The following is a 26,294-nucleotide window of genomic DNA, read 5'->3' as shown; positions in this document are numbered from 1 at the left end:
CAACACCAGGCCTGTTAGCGGGGTCTGCGGATCCAGCCTTGGCCTTGACCTCGACCTCAGGCCTGAGGAGAGCCGAACTGAGGCCTGGGGAGAGCCCCGCCCCGCGGCCCCGCCCCTCCGCGCTCCGCGGCCCCGCCCCTCCGCGCTCCGCGGGCGGCCTCCGCGCCGGCCCCGCCTTTCTCCGGCAGGCCGTGGCGCGCCCGCGCCTGCGCAATTGCCCAAAGCGCCCCGACCGGGATGGCGGCCGTTTTGGAGTCGCTGCTGCGAGAGGAGGTGTCGGTGGCAGCCGCCGTGCGGTGGATCGCGCGCAGCACTCAGAGTTCGGAGGTAACAGCGCCGACACGCCCCTAAACCCGACCTGAATCTGCCTCCCGCAGGAGACACCACCCTCAGCGGGCCCCTGCCTTCGGGTCCTCGCTGCCAGCCCGGGCCGAGTGAGCTCCAGCAGGGAGGCCCCGGGCCCGGCTGCTCGCGGCCCGCGGCTGGCAGCGGACCCTCGCGCTCCTCCACCTCTGCTTCTCCCTTAGGATGACCCTGAGGAGGCGGCCGCGCTGACCGCTCTCCAGCCGCTGCGGAAGGAATTCGTGCCGTTCCTGCTGAACTTCCTAAGGGAGCAGAGCAGCCGCGTCCTCCCGCAGGGTCCTCCAACCCCCGCCAAGGCCCCGGGCGCCTCGGCAGCCCTGCCGGGGAGGCCTGGGGGCCCGCCCCGGGGCGGCCGCGGGGCGCGCAGCCAGCTCTTCCCTCCCACCGAGCCCCCGAGCTCCGCCGCCGCGGAGGCCCCCCTGGCCCGCCGCGGGGGCAGGAGGCGGGGCCCGGGGCCGGCCCGCGAGCGAGGAGGCCGCGGCTCCGGGGGCCCGGAGGAGGGGGTCGGAGGGGAGAGCCCTGCCTGGGCCGGGAGCCGGAGGCCTAGGGGCTCTGGCAGTCCCAGCAGCCCCAGTCTCCCGCTCTCTGATCCACCAAACCTCAGCAACCTGGAGGAGTTCCCTCCCGTAGGCTCGGTTCCCCCCGGCCCTGCAGGGTGAGAATCAGCCCTCTCCTAAGAGATGGGTGGCACGAAAGCTCCGCTAGGGAAGTCAATAAATCAGGGCCAGGCGCTGCAGAGTAGAGTGGGAAAGGCTAGAAGGTTGGGGTTGAGGTAGCTACAGTGGTGAAGGGTTTTTTGCAAGCAGATGATCTGTTGTGTTGGTGGTGGATTATGTTTGAAGATAGGAATTTGAGGGAAACCTGTGGCTACTCTCAGCAGGACGAAGCCTTCGCGCAGGATCAACCCAACTCCGGTGAGCGAAGAGCGGTCACTCTCCAAGCCCAAGACCTGCTTCACCTCACCCCCAATCAGCTGTATCCCCAGTTCCCAGTCCTCAGCCCTGGACACTAGCCCTTGGGGCCTTGGCCTTCCCCCAGGGTGCAGAAGTCTGCAGGAAGAGCGGGAGATGCTCAGGAAGGAGCGGTATGGTCTTGCCGCTCCCTGGGGTGTCAGCTTCCTCCCTGTGGGAAATCAGCAGGGCTGTCCCTGGAGATTTATTTGCCCCACCCTGGGGACTCTGAGTCAGTTTTTTGGGCTATCAGTGACTTCTCTGGAGGGACCTGAGTATGACTGTGGAAAGGAAGCCAGACTGACTGCTTATGACATCTCTCCATCCTCTTAGCTCTAAGCAGCTGCAGCAGTCACCTGCCCTGGCCTGCCCCATCCCAGAATTGGGATCTCCCCTGCCCAGCCGAACAGGAAGCCTCACAGCTGAACCCGCTGATCCTGCTAGAGTTTCTTCTCGTCGGCGCCTGGAATTGATAGCTCTTGTCTATTCCTCGTGCATAGCTGGTGAGTGAAAGCAAAGGCAGCTTTGTGTAGCAAAGTGTAGATACTTGTAGAACTTCAGGGTAAGAGAACTGATAATGCAGGTGGAATTGAGCCTTGGCTCCAAATGTTGCCCAATACCTGGGGTTTCTTTTTACATCCAGAGAACCTGGTACCAAACCTCTTCTTGGAGCTTTTCTTCATCCTTCAACTCCTTACTGTCCGGAGGATGGTGGCTGCCAAGGACGATGACCTGGAACCAAGCCCAGGTGCCCTGGGTTGGTGGGTAAGCCTCCTTTTGAATGGGTTCTAAAGATTGAAAAACCCACAACTGATAATGTGCTACTGTCCTTCCAGATTCTCTGGAAAGCCCACTGTTCCAGAGTGTCCATGATTGCGTCTTCTTTGCAGTACAGGTTTTGGAGCATCAGTTTCAGTGAGTTTCCCCAACTAAAGCATTTGAGCTTTATTTCCCACTGTCCAGTGGCTCTCTGGCCACTTGGGATGCATGCTTATGTTTAACACAGGTGCAGTGACTCTGGACCTTTGCCTACCCATAACCCTTAATTTTGTGTAAAGGCTGTGAATTTAGCCCCTAAAAGAATCACACTGCCTCCTGTGGTCTCGGCACCTGACCTTTGAGTTTATGTGGAATGTTCCTGTACTGCTCTCTTGCTCCTTGCTACGTAAGGTCTCATTCCTTCCCCTTTGCCTGATCCTCATCTTTGATCCTTGGCTTCTGACCCTCCCTGCCTTACATACCTGGGCCTTGAACCTGCTCCATGCTCCAGAGGTGCTCTGCGTGGTTTGCAGGTGCTAGCTTCCTATATACAATCTGGGTCCCATTGTCAGTTACATCTGTTGTCCCTACAGGATTCTTTCCTATCTGGACAAAGGGACCTTGAAACTGCTGGCTGAGAATGACCGACTGCTGTGCTTCTCACCAGCTCTGCAGGGCCGCCTCCGAGCTGCCTATGAGGGCAGTGCTGCCAAGGTTGTGTCCCCAGCTTAGCTGCCTGCTAGCCTGGACCTGACCCTTCCCATCTCCATAATTCAGGCAGCCCAGCTCATGCCACTGAAGTGTTATGTGGGCTAACTCTGGGCAGGGATGTGGGGTTGATGTTTTCTGAGCCCGTGGGCTTCAGTTCCTAATGTCATTGCCATATTTTAGGTCTCTTTGCAGATGCCACCCCCTACTCATGCTGTCTCCTTTCAGCCAGAAACTGACAATCGTGCTAATTTCTCCAGTGACCGAGCCTTTCACACTTTTAAAAAACAGAGGTGATCAGAAAAGGGAACCTTGGGGGAAGGATAGAGGTGATATGTCCTCTGGAATGGGCAGCTGTGTCATTGTCATAGAAACTGGGAGCTTGGCACTACCAGGAGGTGTTTTCATCCCACCAGGCCCTTCCTGCCAGCAATCATCAGGGCCACTCAGCTTCATTCTCTTTCTTGCCCACAGATGAGTCCCCAACCTTAGCCAGCCATCTCACAGATGTATGCCTTTAGTCACAGGTTTTCAGACAAGAGTGCCCACATCATTTAGATAACTTGGGAGAGGTTAAGGAACAGCTCAATGGATAATCTGTCCTCAGTTCTTCTGAGCTAGGAAAGATGTTCCAGGGAATGAAGAAGCAGAGGCAGCTGTGCTGCAGCTCATCAGACCTTGTTTGTCTGTCAGGGATGTGTTTTATGAGGTGCTTCGAGAGTGGGAAGATCACCACGAGGAGCCTGGCTGGGATTTTGAGAAAGGCTTGGGCAGCAGGATCAGGTGGGTGCTCTTACAGGTCACCTCTCTTTCTTCCAGCTCTGAGAAGCTTTCCCCCACTCCTTCTTTCCTCCTCAATCTCTCTAGTTATTGCCCACTCTGCCTCCACTCAGAAGGGGCACATTTGTTTCTCTAGTTCCTTCCACTCAGAAGTACCTCATACTTGTTCTATGATTGCAGATGCTCAGAAAAGTGCACATCTCTTAATCCAGGTTGCTTGGGTTTTGGTCCAAGCCACTGGTTAGACCCATTCCAACCCCCATTTTCTCAGTCTTCCTAGTTTGGGCAAGTCTGATAACTTTGCGTAGCAGGTAACCAGAACACAGACTATCCCAGCCAGTGTCCTGCCCTCCACTGATGCTCACTGTGAACTGAAAACGTGAGGGGTGGATTTCTTTCTTGAGTGGTTGAGCATAGCTCTAGCCTCGATGGAGCGTGGCGCCCAAGGAAGTGTTCCTTTCCTTTTGCCATATCCCTGGCAGGCCAGCAGTGGCAGAGGTCTGCTCAGGTCCTTGCTACAGGACTGATAAACTCAAGGATTTGCTTGTTCTTTCAGAGCTTTATCCTTCTTTTCCTCTCATTCCATTACTGTCTCTTACTCCTCAGAACCATGATGGGTCAACTCTCTGCAGCTTGCAGTCATAGCCACTTTGTTCGACTTTTCCAAAAGCAACTTCTACAGGTAATAGCCCCAGTAGGAGATTAATTTATCACGATCTTTAGGTATTCTAGGCAACCAAGTAACGACTGGCACTTTGGGATAGGGCAGACACCCAGGCAGGTCCAGGGCTAAAGTTTGAACAGGCTTTGTTTCTCAGGTGGTCGTTGAAACTCAGGCGACTAGGGAGGAACAAGGGAGCCCTTTATGTGCCCTGGACACCATGGGCCCCCTGCCTCTCTCAGCCTCTTCCCACCCTCTTGCCCTTGATGTGCTGTGCTAGAAAGGGCACAGGCTAGTTTCATATCCTGGCTCTATCACTTTGTCATCGAGTGACCCTACACATATACGTAATCTTACAGTTTCAATTTGTTCACCTGTAAAAGGGAGAATCTAATTCTTACCTTTAAAAACGTACCTAAAGCACCTGACCCAGGGCTGGCATTATGTTTTCCTTATCTGTTCCATCTTTCTGTCTCACTGGTTTTTTGGTGGTTCTCCTCCCTCTCCCACTCCAGATGTGTCAGAGCCCTTGTCCTGGGGCCTTGGGGGAGGCGCCAGATGTTTTAAGTGCACTTGGAGCTGACAAGCTGGGGCGGTTGCGGCGCCTGCAGGAGCGACTCGTGGCCCCACAGAGCAGTGGTGGACCCTGTCCACCCCCCACCTTCCCAGGCTGTCAAGGCTTCTTCAGGGACTTCATCCTGAGTGCCAGCAGGTGAAGGTCCCCTCTGTCTTGGGGGAGGGAATAGAGGCCGGGAGAGGTTTGTCTTCCCAGAAAGGCAGGCCGTTATCGTGCCTCCTTTGCGTGGAATATTAACAGGATGGGACTGTGTGGTCTCTGGGGTCCCTCCAGCTCATGCTTCCTTACACCATTTCACATAGGTAATTTCATTTCTCCTTGGCCTCCTCTCTGCGCCATAGATCCTTTCTATCTGGAGCACCTCTTCTCACTTGTGGTTCTTCCTCCACTGCTTCCAGTAGCATTTTTCTGTTTGTCTGGGTTTTTTTTTGCCTCCTCTTTGCCCCCCAGCTTCCAGTTCAATCAGCATCTCATGGACAGTCTGAGCTTGAAGATACGGGAGCTCAATGGCCTTGCCCTGCCTCAGCACGAGCCCGGTGATGAGGATGGGGAGTCAGATGTGGACTGGCAGGTGAGAAAACCAAACAAGGGAGATGATGGGTTTCTGCTGTAGGAGGCAAGCACTCTGTAACAGATTTGGAATTGTTCTAGAAACCTTGTTCTTAGACATTGTATTCCCCTCAAACCCCTGCAGGGTGAACGGAGGCAATTTGCTGTGGTGCTGCTCAGCCTGAGGCTTCTGGCTAAATTCTTGGGCTTTGTGGCTTTCCTGCCATATCGGGGGCCTGAACCACCTCCGACTCGTGAGCTTCAGGACTCCATTCTGGCCCTCAGGAGCCAGGTGAGTGGGGGATCCTGGTAAGGAGGTCCTGGGAGCAACAGCAGGGCACTGAAGGTGGGTGGTTTCATTGACTGCTCTGGAACCCAGGCAGGGTAGAGGGCATTCCCCGTCCATCCTGGGGGCCTGCCTCTCACTGGGCACCGGCCCCCCCAGGTCCCTCCAGTGCTGGATGTGCAGACCCTCCTGTGGCAGGGGCTGCAGGCCCGGCGGGCAGTGCTTACCGTGCCCTGGCTGGTGGAGTTCCTTTCCTTTGCTGACCACATTGTTCCCCTGCTGGAGTATTACCGGAGCATCTTCTGTCTCCTGCTACACCTACATCGGTGAGTAGAAAGAAGAGCACAGGGTAAAGCTTGAGAAGAAGGGTTGTTGATCCTGCAGGTTATAAAGATGAGCAGGGCTGCAGAAGGGGAATGGCGAGTTACCACTTGATGGGTGCAGAGTTGGTAATGGATGGTGGTGGTGGCACAACATTGTGAATGTAATTAATATCACCAGATTATAGATGTGAAAATGGTTAAAATGCATAATTTTATGTGGTATATATAAAAATTTTTAAAGGAGTATAAATAGAGGAGGAGGAACAGTCTGTACTTTCTATATAGTCCAACCTTAGTCATAGCTGAACCTCAAAGGAAAGCAGGATTTGGTCCACAAAGAGGGTGGGCAATTATATGCACTTTCATTAGCCCTGTTCTTTCTATTTCCACTTTGGCCCAGCTGAGGAGTACAGATATGAATGGGAAGTGAGATCTTGGGTCCCTTTTTGGTGTGGTTTTAAAAATCACCCTCTCATTGATAGCTTTCTTTTGCTCCATTCCTTTTCCTTCTGGGTACAAATTCAGTTCATACCTCCATTTATCTTTTAGGAGCTTGGTCTTATCCAAGGAGAGCAAAGGGGAGATGTGTTTCCTGAACAAGCTGCTGCTGCTTGCTGTCCTGGGCTGGCTTTTCCAGGTTGGGAGAGTCAGGTTCCAGAACGAGGGTGGGGGCTCCTGTGGCTGGAGATGGGACGAATGAATCGGAGTCTGAACAAGGGAGGGGCCAGTGGGTGAAAGTTCAGGAGACGTGTGGGAATTAGCCGTGGTTTCAGAGCAATGCTGCTTTCGAATCTGATGCCTAATCCCTGGAGCCCTGGATGGAAGCTGTGAGGAGTTTCTGAGTTGCTGACTGGAGCTCTGATTGCCCTAATCTCTTACCAGATTCCCACAGTCCCTGAGGACTTGTTCTTTCTGGAGGAAGGTCAGCTGAGTGCCTTTAACATGGACACGGTAGCCTCAGAGCATGGATTGGTAAGTGTTGGGGTCCAGCCAGAGAGAGCTATGGAGCATCTGGGGAATGAAGGAGGCAGGCTGTCCCAGAAGGTCCAGCAGGGCCAAGCTAAGAGATCGTTGTAACTGACCGTCCAATTTCTGGGCACGCTGGGAAGGATGGGCAGCTACCTGCTTCACAGCTGTGGCCTGCTCTCGCCCCTAGGACAGCATGCCTGTGGTGGACCAGCAGCTGCTCTATACCTGCTGCCCCTACATTGGTAAGTGTCTGGTCTCCTGGAGTTTCCCGTCCTTATCCTGTTCCTTACCCAAAAGGCACCCCATGGACCTAACCGCCCTAATACATTGTTCTGTTCTTAGGCACTCCCCAGGTGCCTAAGCCTCTTTACTCCACAAATGCTTAAAGTCCAGGATGCTTGTAGGCACAGGGGCTGGAATTAAGAACTTGGGCTTCCCCGATGCAGGAGAACTCCGGAAACTGCTGGCTTCATGGGTATCAGGCAGCAGTGGGCGGAGTGGGGGTTTCGTGCGGAAAATCACCCCCACCACAACCACCGGCCTGGGAGCCCAGCCTCCCCAGACGGCCCAGGGGCTGCAGGTAAAGGGCAGGGTGAAGGGAGGAGGCCGCATACTGGCCTGGAGGGGACTGGAAAACGCTCCAGGGCTGCGGGCCGCCTTCACTGCACCACTTCTGCCTCTCCTCAGGCTCAGCTCGCCCAAGCCTTTTTCCACAACCAGCCACCCTCCCTGCGCAGGACTGTGGAATTCGTGGCAGAGAGAATAGGCTCCAACTGTGTCAAACACATTAAGTAAGAGTGGGTTGAGGGGGTGGAGAATGGAGGTGTCGAGGGTCCCAGGCTCATTCCCACACCGTTTGCCCCTTAACACCTTCCTGAGGAAGGTCAGTGTGGACGGGGAAGGGGACACAGGGCTAAAATGCTGCCATTCTTTGGAGGGAGCTCTGGCTAGATTCCTTCAGTTGGCAGCCCCTTTCTGATTTAGCCCTTCCAACTACCTCCAAACCTTGCTGTCCCTGCTGTAGGGTCACGCTGGTGGCAGATCTGGTGCGGCAGGCAGAATTACTTCTCCAAGAGCAGCTGGTGACACCGGGACAGGAAGGGGGAGATCCAACCCAGCTGTTGGAGATCTTGTGTTCCCAGCTGTGTCCCCAAGGAGCCCAGGCGTTGACCCAGGGGCGGGAGTAAGAAATGCCAACCTATGTGTGGACCCTCTTGTCTCCCCTTCCTTGTTTCTTACCATTTTTGCCATTCTCCCCTTTTTTTGTTCTGCATTCTTTCCCCTTTTCTGTGTACTTTGGCTTCAGGTTTTCTGGATTTTTTTGGATTTCATACAGTCCAAAAGTTGAATTTTCAGAATCTGTGGTGCTGCCCAGTAGATAGTTGGGTTTCCCTTGCTCCTGATATGTGGGATGGGGCTGAGGGCTTCCTCTGAGACAGGGCCCTCCCGGCACAGGTGCTCAGGGCAGTCAGGGGCATTTGTTTGTGTGAGCCAGGCTGAAATACCTGCACAGTGCTGACCTCTTCCTTCACCTCCTTTCAGGTTCTGCCGAAAGAAGAGCCCTGAGGCTGTGCGGGCGCTGCTCCCAGAGGAGACCCCGGCAGCTGTACGTAGACAGCCCGCTGGTCCCTGGGCGCCTGGGTGGGAACTGCACTAGGTGTGTGTCTGTGTGTCAGGCTGGTGCACGCCAGGTGGATCCGACCCAGGTAGCCAGAGCAGTTTGAGCCCTCTTCATTGGACCAGCCTGCCCCAGGCCCTGACGCTGCAGTCTTGCATCGCAGGTTCTGAGCAGCGCAGAGAACATTGCTGTGGGGCTTGCAACAGAGAAAGCCTGTGCCTGGCTATCGGCCAACATCACAGGTGAGGCCTCGAGAGGGGAGTGGCTGAGCCAGTATCTAACTAGTGGACTGGTAGGGAGTGGAGGAGTGTTGGGGAGCGGGACTCAGAGCCTGTTGGTAACAGTGAAGGGCATGGGTTGGCACGGCGAGCCCGCACAGGGCTGCTGCACTGATCCCTTTTCTGTCCTTCTGACCAACAGCGCTGATCAGAAGAGAGGTGAAGGCGGCAGTGAGCCGCACGCTTCGAGCCCAGGGTCCAGAACCGGCTGCCCGGGGCGAGCGGAGGGGCTGCTCTCGAGCCTGTGAGCACCATGCTCCCCTCCCCTCGCACCTCATCTCCGAGATAAAAGTACACAGCTACCGTACTCCCTTTGGCTTCCTTCCTCCCTTTCCTTGCTCTTTTCCTGGTTTCCTTCCTTTCTAACATCAGCTCCAGTACTTCCAAATAGAACCTTTCTGTGTTGTGCTGCTAGTTCCTGTTTCAGTTTTACTGAGTGGGGTTAGGTAGGGCAGAACTGAGTTGAGTGATTTTCCTAACTTGAATCACCCAAAGGGGATAAAGGATAGAATGTGAAAATTTTTAACGAAATGCATACCACCCAGATGTCTAGTGATGGAGCAGAAGAGTCTCTTACATATTTGGATATGACTTCAGAAATATTTTCTATGGGAGATGATGCTCATTTCATTACAGGCAGTTTAAGAGTAAAACTATCATTTCTTGTAATGTGACTAAAAAAAGAGTTAACAATCTAGAGCAGGGGCCAGCAAATAACAGCCCATAGGCCAAATCCAGCTACCACCTATTTTTGTAAATAAGGTTTTAGTGGAGCACAGCTGTGACTGGTCATCTGCATGTTGTCTGGAACTGCTTTCTTACTGTCACAGCAAAGTTGGAAAAGGACTAAGAAGGAATGACTAAAAAATGTGGATTAGTTAATAGGGGGAAGAAGAAAAGGCTAAATGGTCATTTGATACTTGTTAATATGCAGAGGATGTCTTTACTGAACCTCAACTCCTGAGAAGATGCTCAGAAAAGCATGAGGGATAGGAAATCTTAAGACCGCCAGAGGTCTCCCTAAGTGCTTTAAGAATCAGTTCCTCTGTGACCTGGTTAGGGACAGCTTTGCTCCAAGTCAAGTGCTCTGTCTGCAGAGCTGCCAGCCAGGTCCTGCCCGGCAGCACCCTGGTCCTCAGCTTCCCCGCTCCGGCCATGCCCTCCTCACTGCCCACATGGTTGCTTCTCCCAGCTGTGCTGTCCTGCCAGGGCTACAGGTGCCATGGGGGTCCTATCTCTTCTGCCTCTCCACCCTGGCTGATCCCCTGCTCCAAGCCAAGTTCTCTGTCGTTCCCTGGTTCCCCCGTCTTGTCTGCAGTCTCACTCTGCTCGCTCTCCTGCTCTCTGCAGGACGTGCTCTCCCTGGCTGCGGGGCCCCGGGATCCTGAGGAGGGAGTTTCCTCAGAGCACCTGGAGCTACTTCTAGGCCAGTTGGGCCAGACGCTACGGTGTCGCCAGGTGAGCCATGGTGTCCTGCCACACGAAGGCTGTTTTTGTGTGTCCTTGTCTAGCGCCTACTAGCCAGAACCCGTTGGCTGAGGGCTGCTGCTCTGAGGATGTGGTGACGTCCAGGCTCTGCTTCTTTTCCCCACAGTTCCTGTGCCCACCTGCTGAGCAGCATCTGGCAAAGTGCTCTGTGGAGTTAGCTTCCCTCCTGGGTATGGTTCCTTCCTTTCAAATCATTCTCTTACCACATGCCCCAAATCTCAGGGTGGGGTACAAGTAAGGTTAGAAACATGGAACCCTCTTCTGTTCCTTCCTCCCAGGGGCCAGCCAGGTGACCCTGCCTTCATTTTTAAAGCACAGCTTTTCTCTCCTCACAGTTGCAGACCAAATCCCGGTCCTCGGACCTCCTGTGCAGCACAGGCTGGAAAAAGGGCAAGCTCGAAGGCTTCTCTACATGTTGCTTTCCCTGTGGAAGGAAGACTTTCAGGTGCCAGTTCCACTCCAGCTGCTGCTGAGCCCAAGAAATGTGGGGCTACTGGCAGCTACTCGGCCAAGGGAGGTGAGTCAATCTGGTGGGTGAAGGGGAACCAGCCGTGTTCTTATGCCCACCCCGCTCAGCGCAGTTATTTCATGACCATCTGCATTTTCTCTAATTCCTCCTTTTTTGGCACCTGTGATCATCATGTGCCAGAAAAGACACCAGAAAAGATGGACTCCCTTCATGTCTCTCAGGTCTCTTCTCCTCAGCAGCTCTGCCCTATAACAGATCTAAATCTGGATCAGTCACCATCACAGTGCTGTCCTCCTCCCAGCAACTGTGACATTCTCCTTGGTGTGTTGCAGTGGGACCTGCTGCTGTTCTTACTCCGGGAGCTGGTAGAGAGAGGTCTGATGGGACGGATGGCAATAGAGGCCTGCCTGGGCAGCCTCCGTGAAGCCCAGTGGCCAGGGGTAAGGCGCCCTCATCTTCTGACATGCAAACAGGTCATTTATGGAAGCAAGTGATGGGGCCTGGCATTCTTAGGATCTTTCCAGAGTGGAGTAGATTTTTGTCACATGCCTGAAGTTGGGGCCTTTACATTGGAGTGGCTGCTGTATGAAGGCCTGAGCCGGCCTGAGCCACTGGAGAAAGGGCAGAGGGAAGGCGGGCTGTGGGCTGGAAAGCAGCATGGCTTAATGAGCCTGCTTGGCTGGCACTTAAGGCTTTTGTGATTTGGGGCAGAGTAGGTAATCTCACGTCATAGGGTTTGTCATGATGACGGAATGTGCATAGTGATCTGGCACATAAGCACTCAATAGGTGGTAACTGTCAGCAGAGCCGAGAATACACTTTGTTCAGGATGACACTGGACAGTCATGCCTGAGTCTCCTTGCCCTAAACAAGGTTTCAAGTTCATTTCAGTGCAGAAAAAAACAGGGAAAAAATAATGAGTTGTCTACTCATTGGTAGCTGGCATTAGATATTTAGGATTGCTTTTCAGTAGAAAGGAAGAACCATCCAAAATTTTGTCTGCCTTCTCTATCACCTTATTCATTCTCATTCCAGGATTTCTCTGAAGAATTAGCAACACTGTTCAACCTGTTTCTAGCTGAATCCCACATGCCCCAACCCCAGCTAAGAGCATGTGAGCTGGTGCAGCCAAACCGGGGGACTGTGCTAGCTCAGAGCTAGGGCTGAGGAGAGACCCTGCAAGGGGTCTCAGCAGAACCCTGGATCCCTGCCAAGAGCCCAGTGCCACCCAAGCGCTCACTTCTGACTCTTGCCGGTGCCTTTTCCCTGAGGGTACATTAGGGAATGGCCGATTCTGCAGTCGGACTCCCTGCTCAGATGTGAAGAAGTGTGTGGCTGCTTGGCATCCCACCAACACCTATAGGCTTGCCACCAGTGTCCTAGAGGGAGGAGAGGTCACCTTCAGGATCATGGTGAAAATGCCTCATGACTTCAGTCCTGGAATAGAAGAGCTGGTGTTTATAACCTGGATATGAAATGAAATGTTATCCCAGCATCTCAGAACTTCGTGGTTTGGGGAAATCATGACAGAGGCAAATGACTGCCTGCTTAACTTATGAGGAAAATTAAATTTGGGAGTCTACGTTTTCTTACCACCAGGAGCTGGACTGCCATCTCCTTAAAAGGCATAACAGATAAGACAGGACTCACCGGCCTGCAACCTGACTTTACCCCTGTACCTCCCCCAATTCAAGGACCAAGCACAGGTCAACATCAGAGCTTTTTTAAATAAACTTTCTTTACCAAAGGTTTGATGTCCAGTTATTTACAGGCGGGCTTTTGCTGGGAGTCAGCGTTGAGAGGGTGGGGTTGTAGTAGTGGCTCTGTTGGGAGCAGGGCTCTGTAGATTGCCAGCTGAGCTGCCGTACCCTAGCAGAGCAGCAGAGCCCACGTTGCTAAGATTTAGGATAATGTGCAAAGCCTCCTGGTCATAGGCTACTCCCTACTCGTTTTCTTGGGAGTATTTGATTTGGCTCTGGGTCAAGTTCTGGACTAAAGTTACTGAGACCATGTCTATAAATGACCCATTGATTTTGATTAAGAAAGTATTGCCTCAATACATCGTTTTCCTATTTTGGCAGTGTGCGCAGTCTTACCCTGACCTGGGCAGGCTCTGCTGAGAAACTGAAGACAGAAAACCCCCTGAAGTGACCTGTAAAACCTTACTGTTCCTACCAGTCAAAGTGGTCTGTAACCCAAGGAAGGTTAAGCCTCTGGCAAAGCTGGAGGCTACTTGCAGTAGATACTATCATAGGAAAGAAGGGAAGGGAAAACGGGACTGTTTCTCCATCACCACTTTGTGCCTCTTACTCCTGGGTGGCCTCTGCCTTTGCCTTTCCCTCGCCCCCCAGCCTCATCCCTGTCAACTAGTTTCTGTATCTGAACCCAATTTTCTAATCTCTTTTCCTTTAAATCCAATTTATACTACAGGAAGTTCTGAATGCCTGGGAAACAAAAAATTTTATCATTTCCCTCCTACATACAGAACAAGGTGTGCAATAAACCCCTGCCCCGGAAAGCTGGTAAGAACAGATGGTAAGCAGCAGCCTAACGGCTCAGCTGATGTGTGAGATGGGACAGGTAAGCTGGGTGGAGAGGACAGTCTTTAGCCACAAGTGGGAGTTGAAGGGATGGTCCATAAACACAGACCAAAGCCCCCTGAATTTAAAGCCAAATTCTTGGGAATCCAAATGGCCATTTAGCACTGTCCAAATTCGGGACCTTTCTTCTAAGCAGTAATATCACACAGGGATGAGGGATTCAGGCAGCTGTGTCCTAATACTGTCCCCTAAGGAGAGCTCAACTAGTAACTTAGATTCCTTTATAACCCAACCTGTCCGCTCTCTACCACTTGTTTGAACCAGTGGTTTTCGAAGTGTAGTCCCAATAGCCCCATCACGTGGGAACTTAGAATAGTAAGTTACCGAATCAGAAACTGAGAGGAGCCCAGCAATATGGATAGCTACAGGTCCTTCAGGCGTGTCTGATGCACAACTCAATAGAGAACCCCTGAGCCAGACCAAGATCTGACTTCATTATCATCATTAAGAGCTGGATCTCTGGGTTATCTTTCATACATTTGCATTGTTCTACAAATCAATTTCAGTTACTCTTTAGATCGCTGACTCATATTAGGTCTAATGTGATACCCAAAAATTCAGACTCCCATACCACAGGTACACACCAGGCACCTTCCTTTAAAAACGTGCCCTTCGAGTGGCTTGTGACTGCTGGCAGGCAGGGCAGGTAACTGCTGGAGAACCCTCCCTCATGTTCATGTTTGTGCTGCAGCTGGCGAGGTACTGCCATCAGGATTTCCCGGCTGAATTCTACCTGCTTAAACACATACTTAGGCTATTCTGGGATAGTCTTCACTCAAGAAAAGTTCAGAACTTTTTGCTCAGTAGATCTTAAGAGATTTATATGAAAAGGGGTAAGGGGAGTACATAAATAAGGTGTCACATATATCAAATATTACCCAAAAAAGTAAAAGTTTAAAAGGAATTTTTAAAAATCTTTAAACAATAATGAATTATTCTGAGGTCACAGGATATTTTTTAAAAAAACAGAAAAACAAACCCTGCCAACACTTTTAGAAAAATAAATCTCTGCTACACTATATAGAAGTTTACCTTTTACCACATCTTCTCAATCCTAATATAGTTACCCTTGTTCTTCAAAGGCTTTTGGCACCAGAACTGAAGACGGGAATCTCTTCCACTCCCTGTCACTTCCAGGTGACTATCACTTATTCAGAGCTCAAATCCAGCCAGGCTGAGGTACAAGCAAACAGCGTATTCTCCACGCCCATCTCAGAACAGGCGGTGCTCAGTCTCAGCCTGGAATGCTCGAGACCACTGAAGGCTGAGCCTGAGACGGCCTGAGGTGAAGTAAAGTGGCACAGTGCTTCCTCCTAACAAACCACTTGACTAGGAGTTTCTCTGATCTCTTCCACCTTTAAATGACACTTTATCTCTTTAAAAATCCCTCCCGCACCGTTAGCAACCAGCATCTGGCTGCTACCCTGAGTCCTCTTCAAAGAGGGAGGCCCCCACACTGACCCCAGAGCTGTCCCATCTCCTTCTCGGAATGGCTGCAGTGCCGTTGACAGGCCCTTCCCACTCACTGAGCTCTAGAGAGATGGCTCCTTAATGGCAGTGTTCACCTCTCCTGACTATGATACACAGACCCAAATGTCCTTTCCTATGAGGGAAAGGAAGGAGAGCAAAGCAAAAATTAATGAAACATTTTGCAAAACTTTAAAAGGGAGAAAAGATTTTGAATCACGTGTCTGGTTTGTGCAGCTGTTTTTTTTTCAAGCCTTTTTTTGAGTATAGCCAACATTCTATCCCACGGCGGAGCTGAGCGCTGGAGGCAGGTTCAGAGCAGAGTCTCTGCCAAGGGCTACTTGCTTCCCTACCAGTCCAAGGGCTGGCTGGACTAAGGAAGCACCTTGCCAAAGCACTGCTGTCCCCAATTCTGCAGGATGGGTGGCTGTTTGCTGTGAGGTGGGAATTCAAGGCGAGAAATTCGAAAGGTGACCTGAGTTTCCTACCCCCTGGAAGGCCAGGTGCTGGCTGTAACCAAGGGCTGACTGGGCTTTGCCGGTAACGCTAGGCTGAGTTCTGCCTGCCCAGCAGGTTACAGCAGGTCGCCTTGGCTCTTCTTACATCAGGATACAGATGGTGATAAGCTGCCACAGCTTCTCTCTGGAGCATCCCGGGTCTGCACCTCCGCAGCACCCTCGTGACAGTGAGATGCTAACTACCAAGGAAGGAAGCCAGCCTGGCTACAACCAGTGGCTGCTGTTTGATAAAGGAGTTGAAGAGCTGAGGGGGGATACCTGGAGCACCAAGTTCTACCTGAAATAAAGAAGACAGCAAAGTGTTAAAATTGAACAGACCTAGAAACATGTAGCTCAAGTGATAAGGCCTCCCCCTACCATGTGGGAGGACTGGGGTTCGATCCCTGGGGACTCCTGGTGAAAAAGAAGAAGGGAAACCGTGCCTGCATGGCGAGCCAGTGCCTGTGCGGTGAGCCTAGAGCCCACGTGAGTGTCCACATGAGGGCCAGCATAGTGAGCCAGTGCCCACGCGGAGAGCCAAGTGCCCATGTGGCGAGCGAGTGCCCGCGCAGCACCGAGTGCCTGCATGGTGAGCCAGTACCCGCGCAAATGAGTCACACAGCAAGATGACGACACAACAAAAGAAAGGAGAAGGGGAGAGTCAAGGTGAAGCACAGCAGAGACCAGGAACTGAGGTGGTGCAAATGACAGGGAACCTCTCTCCACATCAGAGGTCTCAGGATCGAATCCCGGTGAATCCTAGAGAAGGACAAGAAGGGAAGACAAAAAAGAGAAAGAGACACAGAAGATCAGAGAATGGACACAGCAAAAACAGCAGGGCAGGTGCAGGAGTGGGGAAGAGAAAAAAAAACTGAACAGACCTGAGAGCTCCTCAGGTCAGGGAATGCTGCAGCCGCAAGTAGCCTCTGCAGGCTGCCCTGAGAAGTGAAGCTCCTCAGACTGCCTGCTGTTGTGGCACTTACAGGCCCCTGGGTGCTGCTCTTCATTTCTAAGCACCAGCTTTCATTGGGACCTTCCCATGACAGAGGTCAAGTCAGGGGACTGGCAGTGGAGAGCCAAACAAAATGAGCCTTTCCTGCTGCTCTGCTGAGGCTGCTGCTTTTACTTTGCTATGGCCCATCCGTCTCCTAAGGACGCAAGGAACAGTCACAGATGTCAGCGGCTGGGCTGTTAAGAGCAGCCTCGGCAAAGGCTGATACACTGTCTCAGTCCTTTCTCTTGGACTCCCCACTGACTCCCCTGACTGCTGACCCACGAAGCCCCGGAGTCTCCACCTCTCAAAGGACTTCCCCTTAGCCGATGTTCCTGGTCACTGGGGGATGTTAAGCAGCTGGACAGAAAAAACTCATCAGGCTGTTGGGTTAAATTGAGGCCTACTGCGAGGCTGACTGCAGGGGGTGTGTCACCTGGGACAAGTAGATGACTCTGGTGATCTCCTGCCCTTTCAGGGTGAGTGGCTGCAGGATCCAGGCACTGGGCAGGATCTCTCCACGTACCATTTCTCTGCTAGGTCTTGGCATGGAGATGTCATACACAGACTGAGCTGCCATTATGGACAGGTGCCCCTGAGGACAGAAAGACGTGTGAGTCATGCCTATGTGAACTGCACAAAGCTGGGACAGGCTCACATGCAGTGTCCTGGAAGGCAACGTTGGGCCAGCCTTTAAGCCACTCCCACCCCAGTCCTAGCCCTTCCCTCCGGGAACATGACTCCCATAGATTGCTTCTCACAACATCCCAGCCCAAAAGTGTTCCCACAAGATCTTCACCACTAGCAGGGCAGGTACCTCTTTAGCTTCCACGCAGGCACAACAGAAATCCCGCGGCTGCGTCAGTGCACACAGGGTGGTGTCACACACCAAATACACTGCAGGATCAGGGTTGAGGGGTCAGGGGGCACAGACAGACAGGGATCCTAACCCCTCCCTGCCCAGGAGCCCTGCTACCACCCTATCTTTCTGTGGCCTGACACCAGCAGCTCCTGAGCTTGAGTCATCTAGGGACAGAATGAGCACCTGGCCTCCCAAGAGGCTCGGGCACCCTGCTCCAGGTGCTCCCTGGCCCCACAGGCCTCCCAAGAGGCTCGGGCACCCTGCTCCGGGTGCTCCCTGGCCCCACAGGCCTCCCAAGAGGCTCGGGCACCCTGCTCCAGGTGCTCCCTGGCCCCACAGGCCTCCCAAGAGGCTCGGGCACCCTGCTCCGGTGCTCCCTGGCCCCACAGGCCTGCCAAGAGGCTCGGGCACCCTGCTCCGGGTGCTCCCTGGCCCCACAGGCCTCCCAAGAGGCTCGGGCACTCTGCTCCGGGTGCTCCCTGGCCCCACAGGCCTCCCAAGAGGCTCGGGCACCCTGCTCCAGGTGCTCCCTGGCCCCACAGGCCTCCCAAGAGGCTCGGGCACCCTGCTCCGGGTGCTCCCTGGCCCCACAGGCCTGCCGGCGCTCACCCAGGTTGATGCTGTCGGCCACCCGGTGGTGCAGCCTTGCCGTCTGGATGGGCTTGTGATACAGAGGCCACAAGGTGGGGTCACTCACAGCTGCCCACACCTGAGGCAGCGGCTGGCACACCACACCTGCCCCCAGGAAGCCATGCCGAGTAGAAGAAAACACCTTGTAGTAAAGTTGCACCTCCTGCTCCTCACCCTGATATCTGGGAGAAAGCAACAAGGACAGGAAAGAGGAGGAGGTAAAAGATAGGCTCCAGGGGTCACAAAGGAGGAGCGCAGGGTGCAGGTCTCGAGGACTCTAGGGTAAAGAATGAAAAGGAAAAGAGAAGCCAAGGAGAAAAGGGTTAGGACCAAGATACTGTGCAAAGACACTTACTTCCAGCCAGCTGCTGCCTGGTGGCTGAAGAGGTTGTGCAGATTATTTGAACAAGCAGCCATTACCTGGAACAGAGTAGCCACACCCAAATCAGTGTGCACAGCACAAACCAGGCCCCTACATTAGTCAACCCAGCTGGTCTTTACTGAATTCCCCTTTTCTCAAGGTAGAAAGCCACTGAAGAAACCAGATCAGACCTACTAGCCCTAATCTTCCCTCCCTTCTCCTCCTTTTTTTTCTTCCTTCCTACTACCCACGCCTATCTAGCAGGTCTGGTTAAAGGAAGGTTGAGAAAGAGGGAGAATGGTTACTCACATCAGCCATAGAGACATCCACGATGTGCTTGGCTAAGTCCTGGTAGGAGGAAGAGCAGCAGGGCCCCAAGCCAGACGGGCTGGATGGAGAATAGCAGCAACTGCCCAGGGAGGCTCTGTGGCCTACAAGAAATAGGTGGGAGGTTCTGAGTTGACCTTGAGCATCAGGGCCTCAGAAAAGCAAGCGCCTTCCAGTAAGGACAGTGACTTGGGAGGCTGAAACCCTCAGACTAGTGACTACGTAGGATCTAGCAGTAGCCTTCAACGTCTCCAAACAAGGTAGGTGGCTAATGGCCCCAACCCACCACTCACCATAGGCTGAGCTCTTCCAAGTGGACCCGGCCAGGTACAGGTGCTTGTTGCTCACTGCAGTACGGCCCCACCCATCCCCTCTCCAGGGCTTCCTGGGACCAGGAGAGTTCGTGTCCCCCTGCAGAAAACAGTATGTTCAGGACTGGAGCACAGAAAGGAAGGAGGAGAAAGCAAACAGAATCATCTCCTCTGCCTCTTAATTGTATCTAACACTTTCCAACATAATGGCGCAATTGAAAAAATCTTCTCTATTTGCATTATAGGAGGCTGGGTGCCTGCAAGAGATGAACATCAACCAAAATCAGTCCCTGGACAATTTCTCCTCACCCTCCATGCCTCAGAACCAAAAGTTACTTTTAGGAGAGTTCCTACAGGGATCAAAATAAATAGGGCCTAAGAGCACTGGGGGGAAAGCAGACTTGGCCCAGTGGTTAGGGCGTCCGTCTACCACATGGGAGGTCCGCGGTTCAAACCCCGGGCCTTCTTGACCCATGTGGTGCTGGCCCACGCACAGTGCTGATGCGCGCAAGGAGTGCCCTGCCACTCAGGGGGGATCCTTCTTAGGGGAGCCCCACACGCAAGGAGGGTGCCCCGTAAGGAGAGGTGCCCAGTGCAAAAAAAGTGCAGCCTGCCCAGGAATGGTGCCACACACACGGAGAGCTGACACAACAAGATGACGCAACAAAAAGAAACACAGATTCCTGGTGCCTCTGATACGGATGGAAGTGGTCACAGAAGAACACACAGCGAATGGACAGAGAGAGCAGACAACTGGGGGGTGGGCAGGGGAAGGGGAGAGAAATAAAAAAATAATAATCTTAAAAAAAAAAAAAAAGAGCACTGGGTACTCTGCCTGCCTACCAGCCCAGGGAGCAGAAGGCTCTCTGCAGCACTGTGGCCACGGATACGAGGCCATGGCTGGAGCTGGGTAGGTGGCAGACAGAGCCCAGATAGGAGGGGGATGGGGACAAAAGCTTAACCTTTGGCCCCTGCCCCAGGTAGCCAACGGTCTAATTTAGGCCTAAATGGGCGAAATCCTGTATCTGCAACATATTACCCCCCCTCACCTCAGCCAGTTTCTTGATGACATGACTCCTGGCCTCTGCTGGATCTCACAGGTACCCACCGTCCTACCTCTGCCTTCTGTCCTAAACCTGTGGATACTTTAAGGCAACAACAAGTGAACCAAGACAGTTCTGCTTCCATCCTCTTCCTTCCCTCCTGCTGCAAGAGTGGTCTCTCCTATTGTAGGCAGGTCTTTCCCCTGACTTAGACCTTGTGCACCTTCTCAGGAAACTTACACGACGGACCATCTCTTTTTTCACTTGTTTCCTCCACCTCTCCCTCCTTCACTAGATTGCTTCTATTAGTATCTAACATGCAAAAATTTCTCCCAGCTTTTAAAACCTCCCTTGATGCCACTTCCCTCAACCATAATCTTCTTTGCTCTCTTGCCATTTAGAGTTAAACTTCTTAAAACAATTGTCCCTGTTTGCCGTCCATACCCCACATCTCATTTCTGAATCCACTCGAATCCAACACTGGTCTCACCAGCCCACAAAACTGCAGTCACCCTGACGCGGGTGGCTGGGTCTGGGGCACTCCCAGCCCTCACCTTAGGGCTCTCACAGCAGCCTCCAGTTTGGCTGGACTCTCCCGCTCCTCTTGCCCTGCTCCCACTGCCTTGGTGACCCTCCTAGCATCCTCTGCTGGCTAATCCTCCTCGCCATAAATTGATATTTTGAAATTCTTGCCAAGAGTCAAGCCTAGACCTGCCTTTCTCACTCTATAATATACTCCGAGGGGATCGAGCTCATCTGTTCCTATTGCTACACTGATGACATTCAAAATTAAAACCCCATGGATTAAACAATAAGTACCACTGAGATAACTGGGTAGCTATTAAAAAAAAACAAAAAAAAGTTATATCAGAGACCCATCTCCTACATCACGGCAAAATTAATATTTCACAGATCAAAGCTTTGGGGGTGGGGAAAGGAAGGATAATATTAATACAATAAAATATAAATTTTTAAAAAGTAATCTCATACTGAGGAAATGCCTTTCTAAACAGGGCACAAAATCAGTAAGCCATAAAAGAAAGAGATTGATTAAAAAAATAGAAAACATAAAATTTTAAATTTCCATATAGAAATATCATAATGTAAAAAACAAACAAAAAATTAGAAATAGAAACTGGCATCTCAAATGACAGAAAAGGGATAATTTTCTTAATATAAAGAGGTTTTCATAATCAAAAGGACAAATGACCCAGTACAAAAATGAGCATAGCATAAAGCCAGAACAAAAGACAAAGGACTCTTAAATATCTGAAAAGACACTCAAACCTAAGTAAGACATAAAAAGAAAACTGCAAATATTAAAACTCAAATGGTATTTTCCACCTATGAGACTGCCAAAGATTAAAGGGGGGGGCGGATCTTGAAAACACTGTTAAGAAAAGAGTGGGTAAACACTCTTGTATGATTTTATTTGAGAATGTAAATTGTTTTAATTTGACAATATTTACCACAATTAAAATATATATACCTTTGACCTAGTAATCTCACTTCTTGGAATTTATCTACAGAATCCCACACATAGGCAAAGAGTTATTAAATTGTTTATCAAATTAAGAAATTTATACTGAGCCAAGCTTCTATATTCTTAAAAATTTTGTAAATATTAACTCAGAGACCCTGAAAATATAGTCCCATGGTTTTTGTGAAGAATTACTAGAGAAAAAAGAAACAATGGCAAAGACTGTAAGTGAGCAATGAGTCCATTTAATCTAGCACAAGAATCAGAGATGATTATTAAAAGAACTAAAAGTAAAACAAAATGAAAAAGGCTTACAAATTATCAGAAAGATGAAACTGTATGCAAAGAAATAATGGCAGGCAGAAAACTTCCCAAATTTAATGAAAACATGAATTGCACATTCAAGAAGCTCAGCAGACCTCAAACAGGATGAACTCAAAGAGAATCGTGCCCAGAGATACAGTCAATTGTCAAACTATCAAATGCCAAGGATGAGAAGAATGTACTGAAAGTTACAAGAGAAAAACATTAAGTTATGTATATAAGGGAATCCCAAAAAGATAACATGTTGATTTCTTATCAGAAACAGTGCAGGCAAGAAGGCAGTGGCATAAAATTTTTAAAGTAATGAAAGGAAACATTTTCCAAATAATATTTATATTTGGCAAGACAGTCTTTCAAAAATGAGGGAGAGATTCAGATATTACCAGTTAAAATCTGAGGAAGTTCATCACGACTAGACCTGCCCTACACGATACTTCAACCTGAAAGGAAAGGACTCTATACAGAGGATCGTGTGACAAAGAAGTACAGACTTCCAATAAAGGTAACTACATAGGTAATTATAAATGCCAGAACTATTATATTTTTTAGAATGTAATTCTACTTTTTATTTCCTACAGGTTCTAAAATGAAAATGCATAAAAAAGAATGATAAATTTTTAGTTTTGGACATACAATGTATGAAGATAAAACATGGTACAACAAAAAGGTGGGAGGACGGAAGGGTACAGGAACAGTGTATGCGTATGCTGATGAAGTTAACGTGTTATCCACGTGAACGTGATTGTTATAGATTTAAGGTGTTATACTTTAGCCCCATGGTAACCACAAAGAAAATATCTGGGAAATATATAGAGAAAGTAATAAGAAGGGACTCAAAATGGTATACTACAAGAAAAAAAATCAAAATGAAAGTAGGCATTTACAGAAGAACTGAAGGATAAAATAGGTATAAGTCTTACAAAGACCAAACCATAAAATGGAAGGAGAAAACCCTTCGTTATCAGCTAATTAAAATATAAATGAATTAAAGTCTCCAGTCAAAAGGCAGAGGTTGGCAAAATAGATAAAAAAGCATGAGTTAACTACATGTTGTTCACAAGACACCTTAAATTAAAAGACAAGTAGTTTGAAAGTGAAAGGATGGGAAAAAATTATACTATGCAAATAGTAATAATGAAAGGAGAGCTGCAGTAGCTGTACTACTATTAGATCAAATAGATTTTAAGTAAAAAATTTTTGAGACAAAACCAGGTCAAACTAGGGGAGCAGATGCAGCTCAAGTGGTTGAGCACCCACTTCCCATGTTGTATGAAGTCCTGTGTTCAATCCCTGGTACCTCCTAAAAACAAAAACAAAAAACCCAACTCTCATTGGGGAGCAGATGTAGCTCAGTGGTTGAGTGCCTGTTTCCCATGTATGAGGTCCTGAGCTCAATCCCCAGCACCTCCTAAAAAGAAAAAAAAAGTCAATACATACTGATAAAGGGGTCAATTCAATAAGACCTAACAAATGCAAATATATATGCACCTAATGGCAAAGCCCCAAAATACATTTAATAAATATTGACAGATTTGAAGGGAGTAATAGATGGTTCTACCTTAATACAAGGAAATTACAATATAGCACTTGCAATAATAGATGTAACATCTAGACAGAAGATCAATAAAGAAAAGAAGACTTGAATGAAACTTAAACTGATTAGATCTAACAGAAATAAATAGAACATGTCACCAACACTGTAGAATGCACATTCTTCCCTAGAGCACATGGACCATTCCAGGATAGACCATATGTCAGGCAACATAACAAGTCTCAATAAATTAAAAAATACTGAAATCATACAATGTATCTTCTCCAAACATATTGGAATGACGCTTAAAATCAGTAACAGAGAAATAGAAAATTCACAAATATGTGTAATTTAACTGCACTCTGAAACAACAATGGGTCAAAGATGAAATCACAATTTTGAAACTTTATTATCATTAAATTTTATTTTCATGACGCATAAAAATAAAAACGCATACCAAAAACTTATTGATTGCAGTAAAGACAGTGCTGAGAGGGAAATTTATCACTCTAAATGATTACATTAAAAAAATATATAGGGAAGTGGATTTGGCTCAACTGATAGAGCATCCACCAGTGTTCAAACCCAGGGCCTCCTGACCCATGTGGTGAGCTGGCCCATGCACAGTGCTGCCGCACGCAAGGAATGCTGTGCCATGCAGGGGTCTCCCCCGCATAGGGGAGGCCCACATGCAAGGAATGCGCCCTGTAAGGAGAGTTGCCCTGTGTGAAAAAACAAAACACAGCCTGCCCAGAAGTGGTGCCACACATATGAAGAGCTACGCAGCAAGATGACGCAACAAAAAGAGACACAGATTCCTGGTGCTGCTGACAAGAATGTAAGAGGACAAAGAAGAACACACAGCGAATGGACACAGAGAGCAGACAATGGGGGTGGTAGAAAGGGAGAGAAATTTTTTAAAAAAGAATATACATCTCAAATCAGAGACCTAACCACACAATTCGAGGATCTAGAAAAACAAGAGCAGACTAAACCCACAAAGAGCAGAAGTAAGGAAATAATGAAGTTTAGAGGGGAGATAAATGAAATAGAGAATAGAAAAACAATAGAATCAACAAAATTAAAAGTTGGTTCTGGGAAACAGACATGGCCCAGTGGTTAGGGCGTCCGTCTACCACATGGGAGGTCCACGGTTCAAGTCCTGGGCCTCCTTGACCCGTGTGGAGCTGGCCCATGCGCGGTGCTGATGCACACAGGGAGTGTCCTGCCACGCAGGGGTGTCACCCGCGTGGGGGAGCCCCACGCGCAAGGAGTGCACCCATAAGGAGAGCCGCCCAGCACGAAAGAAAGTGCAGCCTGCCCAGGAATGGCACCACCCACACTTCCGTGCCGCTGACAACAACAGAAGCAGACAAAGAAACAAGATGCAGCAAATAGACACAGAGAACAGACAACGGGGGAGAGGGGGTATTAAATAAATTAATTATTTTTTAAAAAAAAAGTTGGTTCTTTGAAAATATCAATAACATCAACAAATATTTAGGTAAACTGACAAAAAAAGAGTATACAACTAAAATCAGAAAGGAAAGAAAGAACATTACTACCTACTCCACAGAAATAAAAAGTATTATTAGAGAATACCATGAACTGTAAGCCAACAAATTAGAGAAACCAGATGAAATTAACAAGTTTCTAGAAAAACACAAACTACTTACACTAACCCAATAAGAAAGAGAAGATATCAAAAGATCAATAATTAATAAAGGGATTGAATCAGTAATCAAAAACCTCCCAACAAGGAAGCGGCTGTGGCTTAATCAGTTGGGCTCCCGTCTACCACATGGGAGGCCCTGGGTTCGCGTCCCGGGCCTCCTTGTGAAGGCAGGCTCGCCCGCACACTGTGGAGGGCCACTGGCCCACAAGAGCCATGGAGGGCTGACTCAGGAAAGTGATGCAACAAAAAAAGGGAGACAAGTAAAAACACAGAAGAGCACGCAGGGAATGGACACAGAAAGCAGACAACAAGCAAGCCATAAGGGGGGGGAGGGAAATAAATAAATACAGGCACACAGAAGAATGCACAGTGAGTGGACAGAGAGAGCAGACAGCAAGCAAGCTGCAAGGGGAGGGGGGATTGAAAAACAAACAACCAACCAACCTCCCAACAAAGTAAAACCCAGGAACAGATGGTTTCACAGGGGAATTTTACCAAATATTCCAAGAAGAATTAATGCCAATCATATTCACAAACTTTCAAAACTGAAGGGGAGTGAACGGCTCTAACTCATGCTATGAAGCCAACATCATTCTAATTCCAAAGCCAGATAAAGATATCACAAGACAATTACAGACTAATAAATCCCTTATGAATACAGAAGCAGAAATCCTCAACAAAATACTAGCAAACCGAACCTAAGAGTACATTAAATGAAGTACATAACCTGATCAAATAGGATTTATTCCAGGTGTAGAATAGAGTGGTTCAGCATAAGAAAATCAATTAATGTAATACACATTAAGAGAACAACAACAACAAAAACATGATCACAATTGATGCAGAAAAGGAAAATGACAAAATTTAGCACCTCTTCTTCATAAAAACAGATAAAACTAAGAATAGAAGGAAACTTCCTCAACATGATAAAGGCATATACAAAAAACACACCACTAACATCATATTCAATGGTGTAAGACTGAAAGCTTTCCCTCTAAGATCTACAAGACAAGGATGGCCACTGTCACAAGTTATTCAACATTGTACTAGAAGTTCTAGCCAGAGCAATTAAGCAAGAGAAAGAAAGAAAGGGTATCCAGTTGGGAAAGGAAGAAGTGAAACTTCCTTATTTTCAGGTGATATGATCCTATACACTAAAAATCCTGAAAAATCTACAACAAAGCTATTAGAACAAATAAGCAAATTCAGCAAAGTGGCAGGGTACAAGAGGAACCTAAAAAATCAGTAGTGGCAGCGGACTTGGCCCAGTGGTTACGGCATCCATTTACTACATAGGAGGTCTGTGGTTCAAACCCCGGGCCTCCTTGACCCATGTGCAGCTGGCCCATGCGCAGTGCTGATGTGTGCAAGGAGTGCTGTGCCACGCGGGGGTATCCCCCACATAGGGGAGCCCCAC

At 49.6% G+C, this 26,294-nt stretch overlaps 2 protein-coding genes across 10 annotated transcripts in view; one reads left to right on the top strand and one right to left on the bottom strand.

Moving 5' to 3' along the window:
- The first annotated feature begins 226 nt into the window (after positions 1 to 226).
- On the top strand, positions 227 to 12,525 carry CDAN1 (codanin 1). Of its 6 annotated transcripts, none has more exons than XR_011648417.1 (28): positions 227 to 327; positions 528 to 1,018; positions 1,241 to 1,447; positions 1,647 to 1,816; positions 1,957 to 2,061; positions 2,150 to 2,228; positions 2,666 to 2,786; positions 2,964 to 3,073; positions 3,474 to 3,563; positions 4,167 to 4,242; positions 4,737 to 4,933; positions 5,249 to 5,369; positions 5,493 to 5,639; positions 5,793 to 5,959; positions 6,506 to 6,593; positions 6,839 to 6,928; positions 7,113 to 7,167; positions 7,372 to 7,505; positions 7,613 to 7,716; positions 7,950 to 8,108; positions 8,468 to 8,531; positions 8,707 to 8,785; positions 8,964 to 9,065; positions 10,172 to 10,279; positions 10,416 to 10,479; positions 10,645 to 10,826; positions 11,111 to 11,218; positions 11,814 to 12,525. XR_011648417.1 is itself a non-coding variant. In XM_012528332.4 (28 exons), the coding sequence occupies exons 1-28, from the start codon at positions 238 to 240 to the stop codon at positions 11,937 to 11,939; spliced, it is 3,066 nt and encodes a 1,021-aa protein (XP_012383786.1). In that variant the 5' UTR covers positions 227 to 237; the 3' UTR covers positions 11,940 to 12,525. The 6 variants fall into 6 exon arrangements, 5 of the variants coding, with proteins under 5 accessions (XP_012383786.1, XP_012383784.1, XP_012383785.1 ...); XM_012528332.4 differs by lacking the exon at positions 528 to 1,018 and having other exon boundaries at positions 1,241 to 1,277; positions 1,402 to 1,447; positions 8,964 to 9,112; XM_012528330.4 differs by having other exon boundaries at positions 1,244 to 1,447; positions 8,964 to 9,112.
- Positions 12,526 to 14,171: 1,646 nt separating this feature from the next.
- Positions 14,172 to 26,294, bottom strand: part of STARD9 (StAR related lipid transfer domain containing 9) — a 181,415-nt gene continuing 169,292 nt past the window's right edge. For 2 of the 4 annotated variants that reach the window (XM_071214137.1, XM_058294016.2), the window contains 7 exons: positions 18,807 to 18,924; positions 18,496 to 18,617; positions 18,181 to 18,245; positions 17,805 to 18,007; positions 17,151 to 17,230; positions 16,770 to 16,928; positions 14,172 to 15,640 (listed from right to left, as the gene is read on the bottom strand). In XM_071214137.1, coding sequence (XP_071070238.1) covers positions 15,539 to 15,640; positions 16,770 to 16,928; positions 17,151 to 17,230; positions 17,805 to 18,007; positions 18,181 to 18,245; positions 18,496 to 18,617; positions 18,807 to 18,924 — 849 coding nt within the window. In that variant the 3' untranslated portion in view covers positions 14,172 to 15,538. Of the gene's footprint in view, positions 15,641 to 16,769; positions 16,929 to 17,150; positions 17,231 to 17,804; positions 18,008 to 18,180; positions 18,246 to 18,495; positions 18,618 to 18,806; positions 18,925 to 19,874; positions 19,970 to 26,294 lie in introns of those variants that run through there. The other 2 variants (XR_011648416.1, XM_071214136.1) reach the window with 2 other exon arrangements.

Source organism: Dasypus novemcinctus, chromosome 3, assembly GCF_030445035.2.
Source record: "Dasypus novemcinctus isolate mDasNov1 chromosome 3, mDasNov1.1.hap2, whole genome shotgun sequence".
NCBI classification, from domain to species: domain Eukaryota; kingdom Metazoa; phylum Chordata; class Mammalia; order Cingulata; family Dasypodidae; genus Dasypus; species Dasypus novemcinctus.
Note: the sequence above shows the minus strand (reverse complement) of the source record. Positions and strands in the feature narration are given on the sequence as shown.

Excerpts from the sequence above, each read along its gene's own strand:
- CDAN1 (XM_012528331.4), top strand. The coding sequence starts at position 238 with ATGGCGGCCGTTTTGGAGTCGCTGCTGCGAGAGGAGGTGTCGGTGGCA. Across the intron at positions 8,109-8,467 it reads GCGTTGACCCAGGGGCGGGA|GTTCTGCCGAAAGAAGAGCC; the intron begins GTAAGAAATGCC and ends ACCTCCTTTCAG. Across the intron at positions 9,113-10,171 it reads ACCTCATCTCCGAGATAAAA|GACGTGCTCTCCCTGGCTGC; the intron begins GTACACAGCTAC and ends TGCTCTCTGCAG.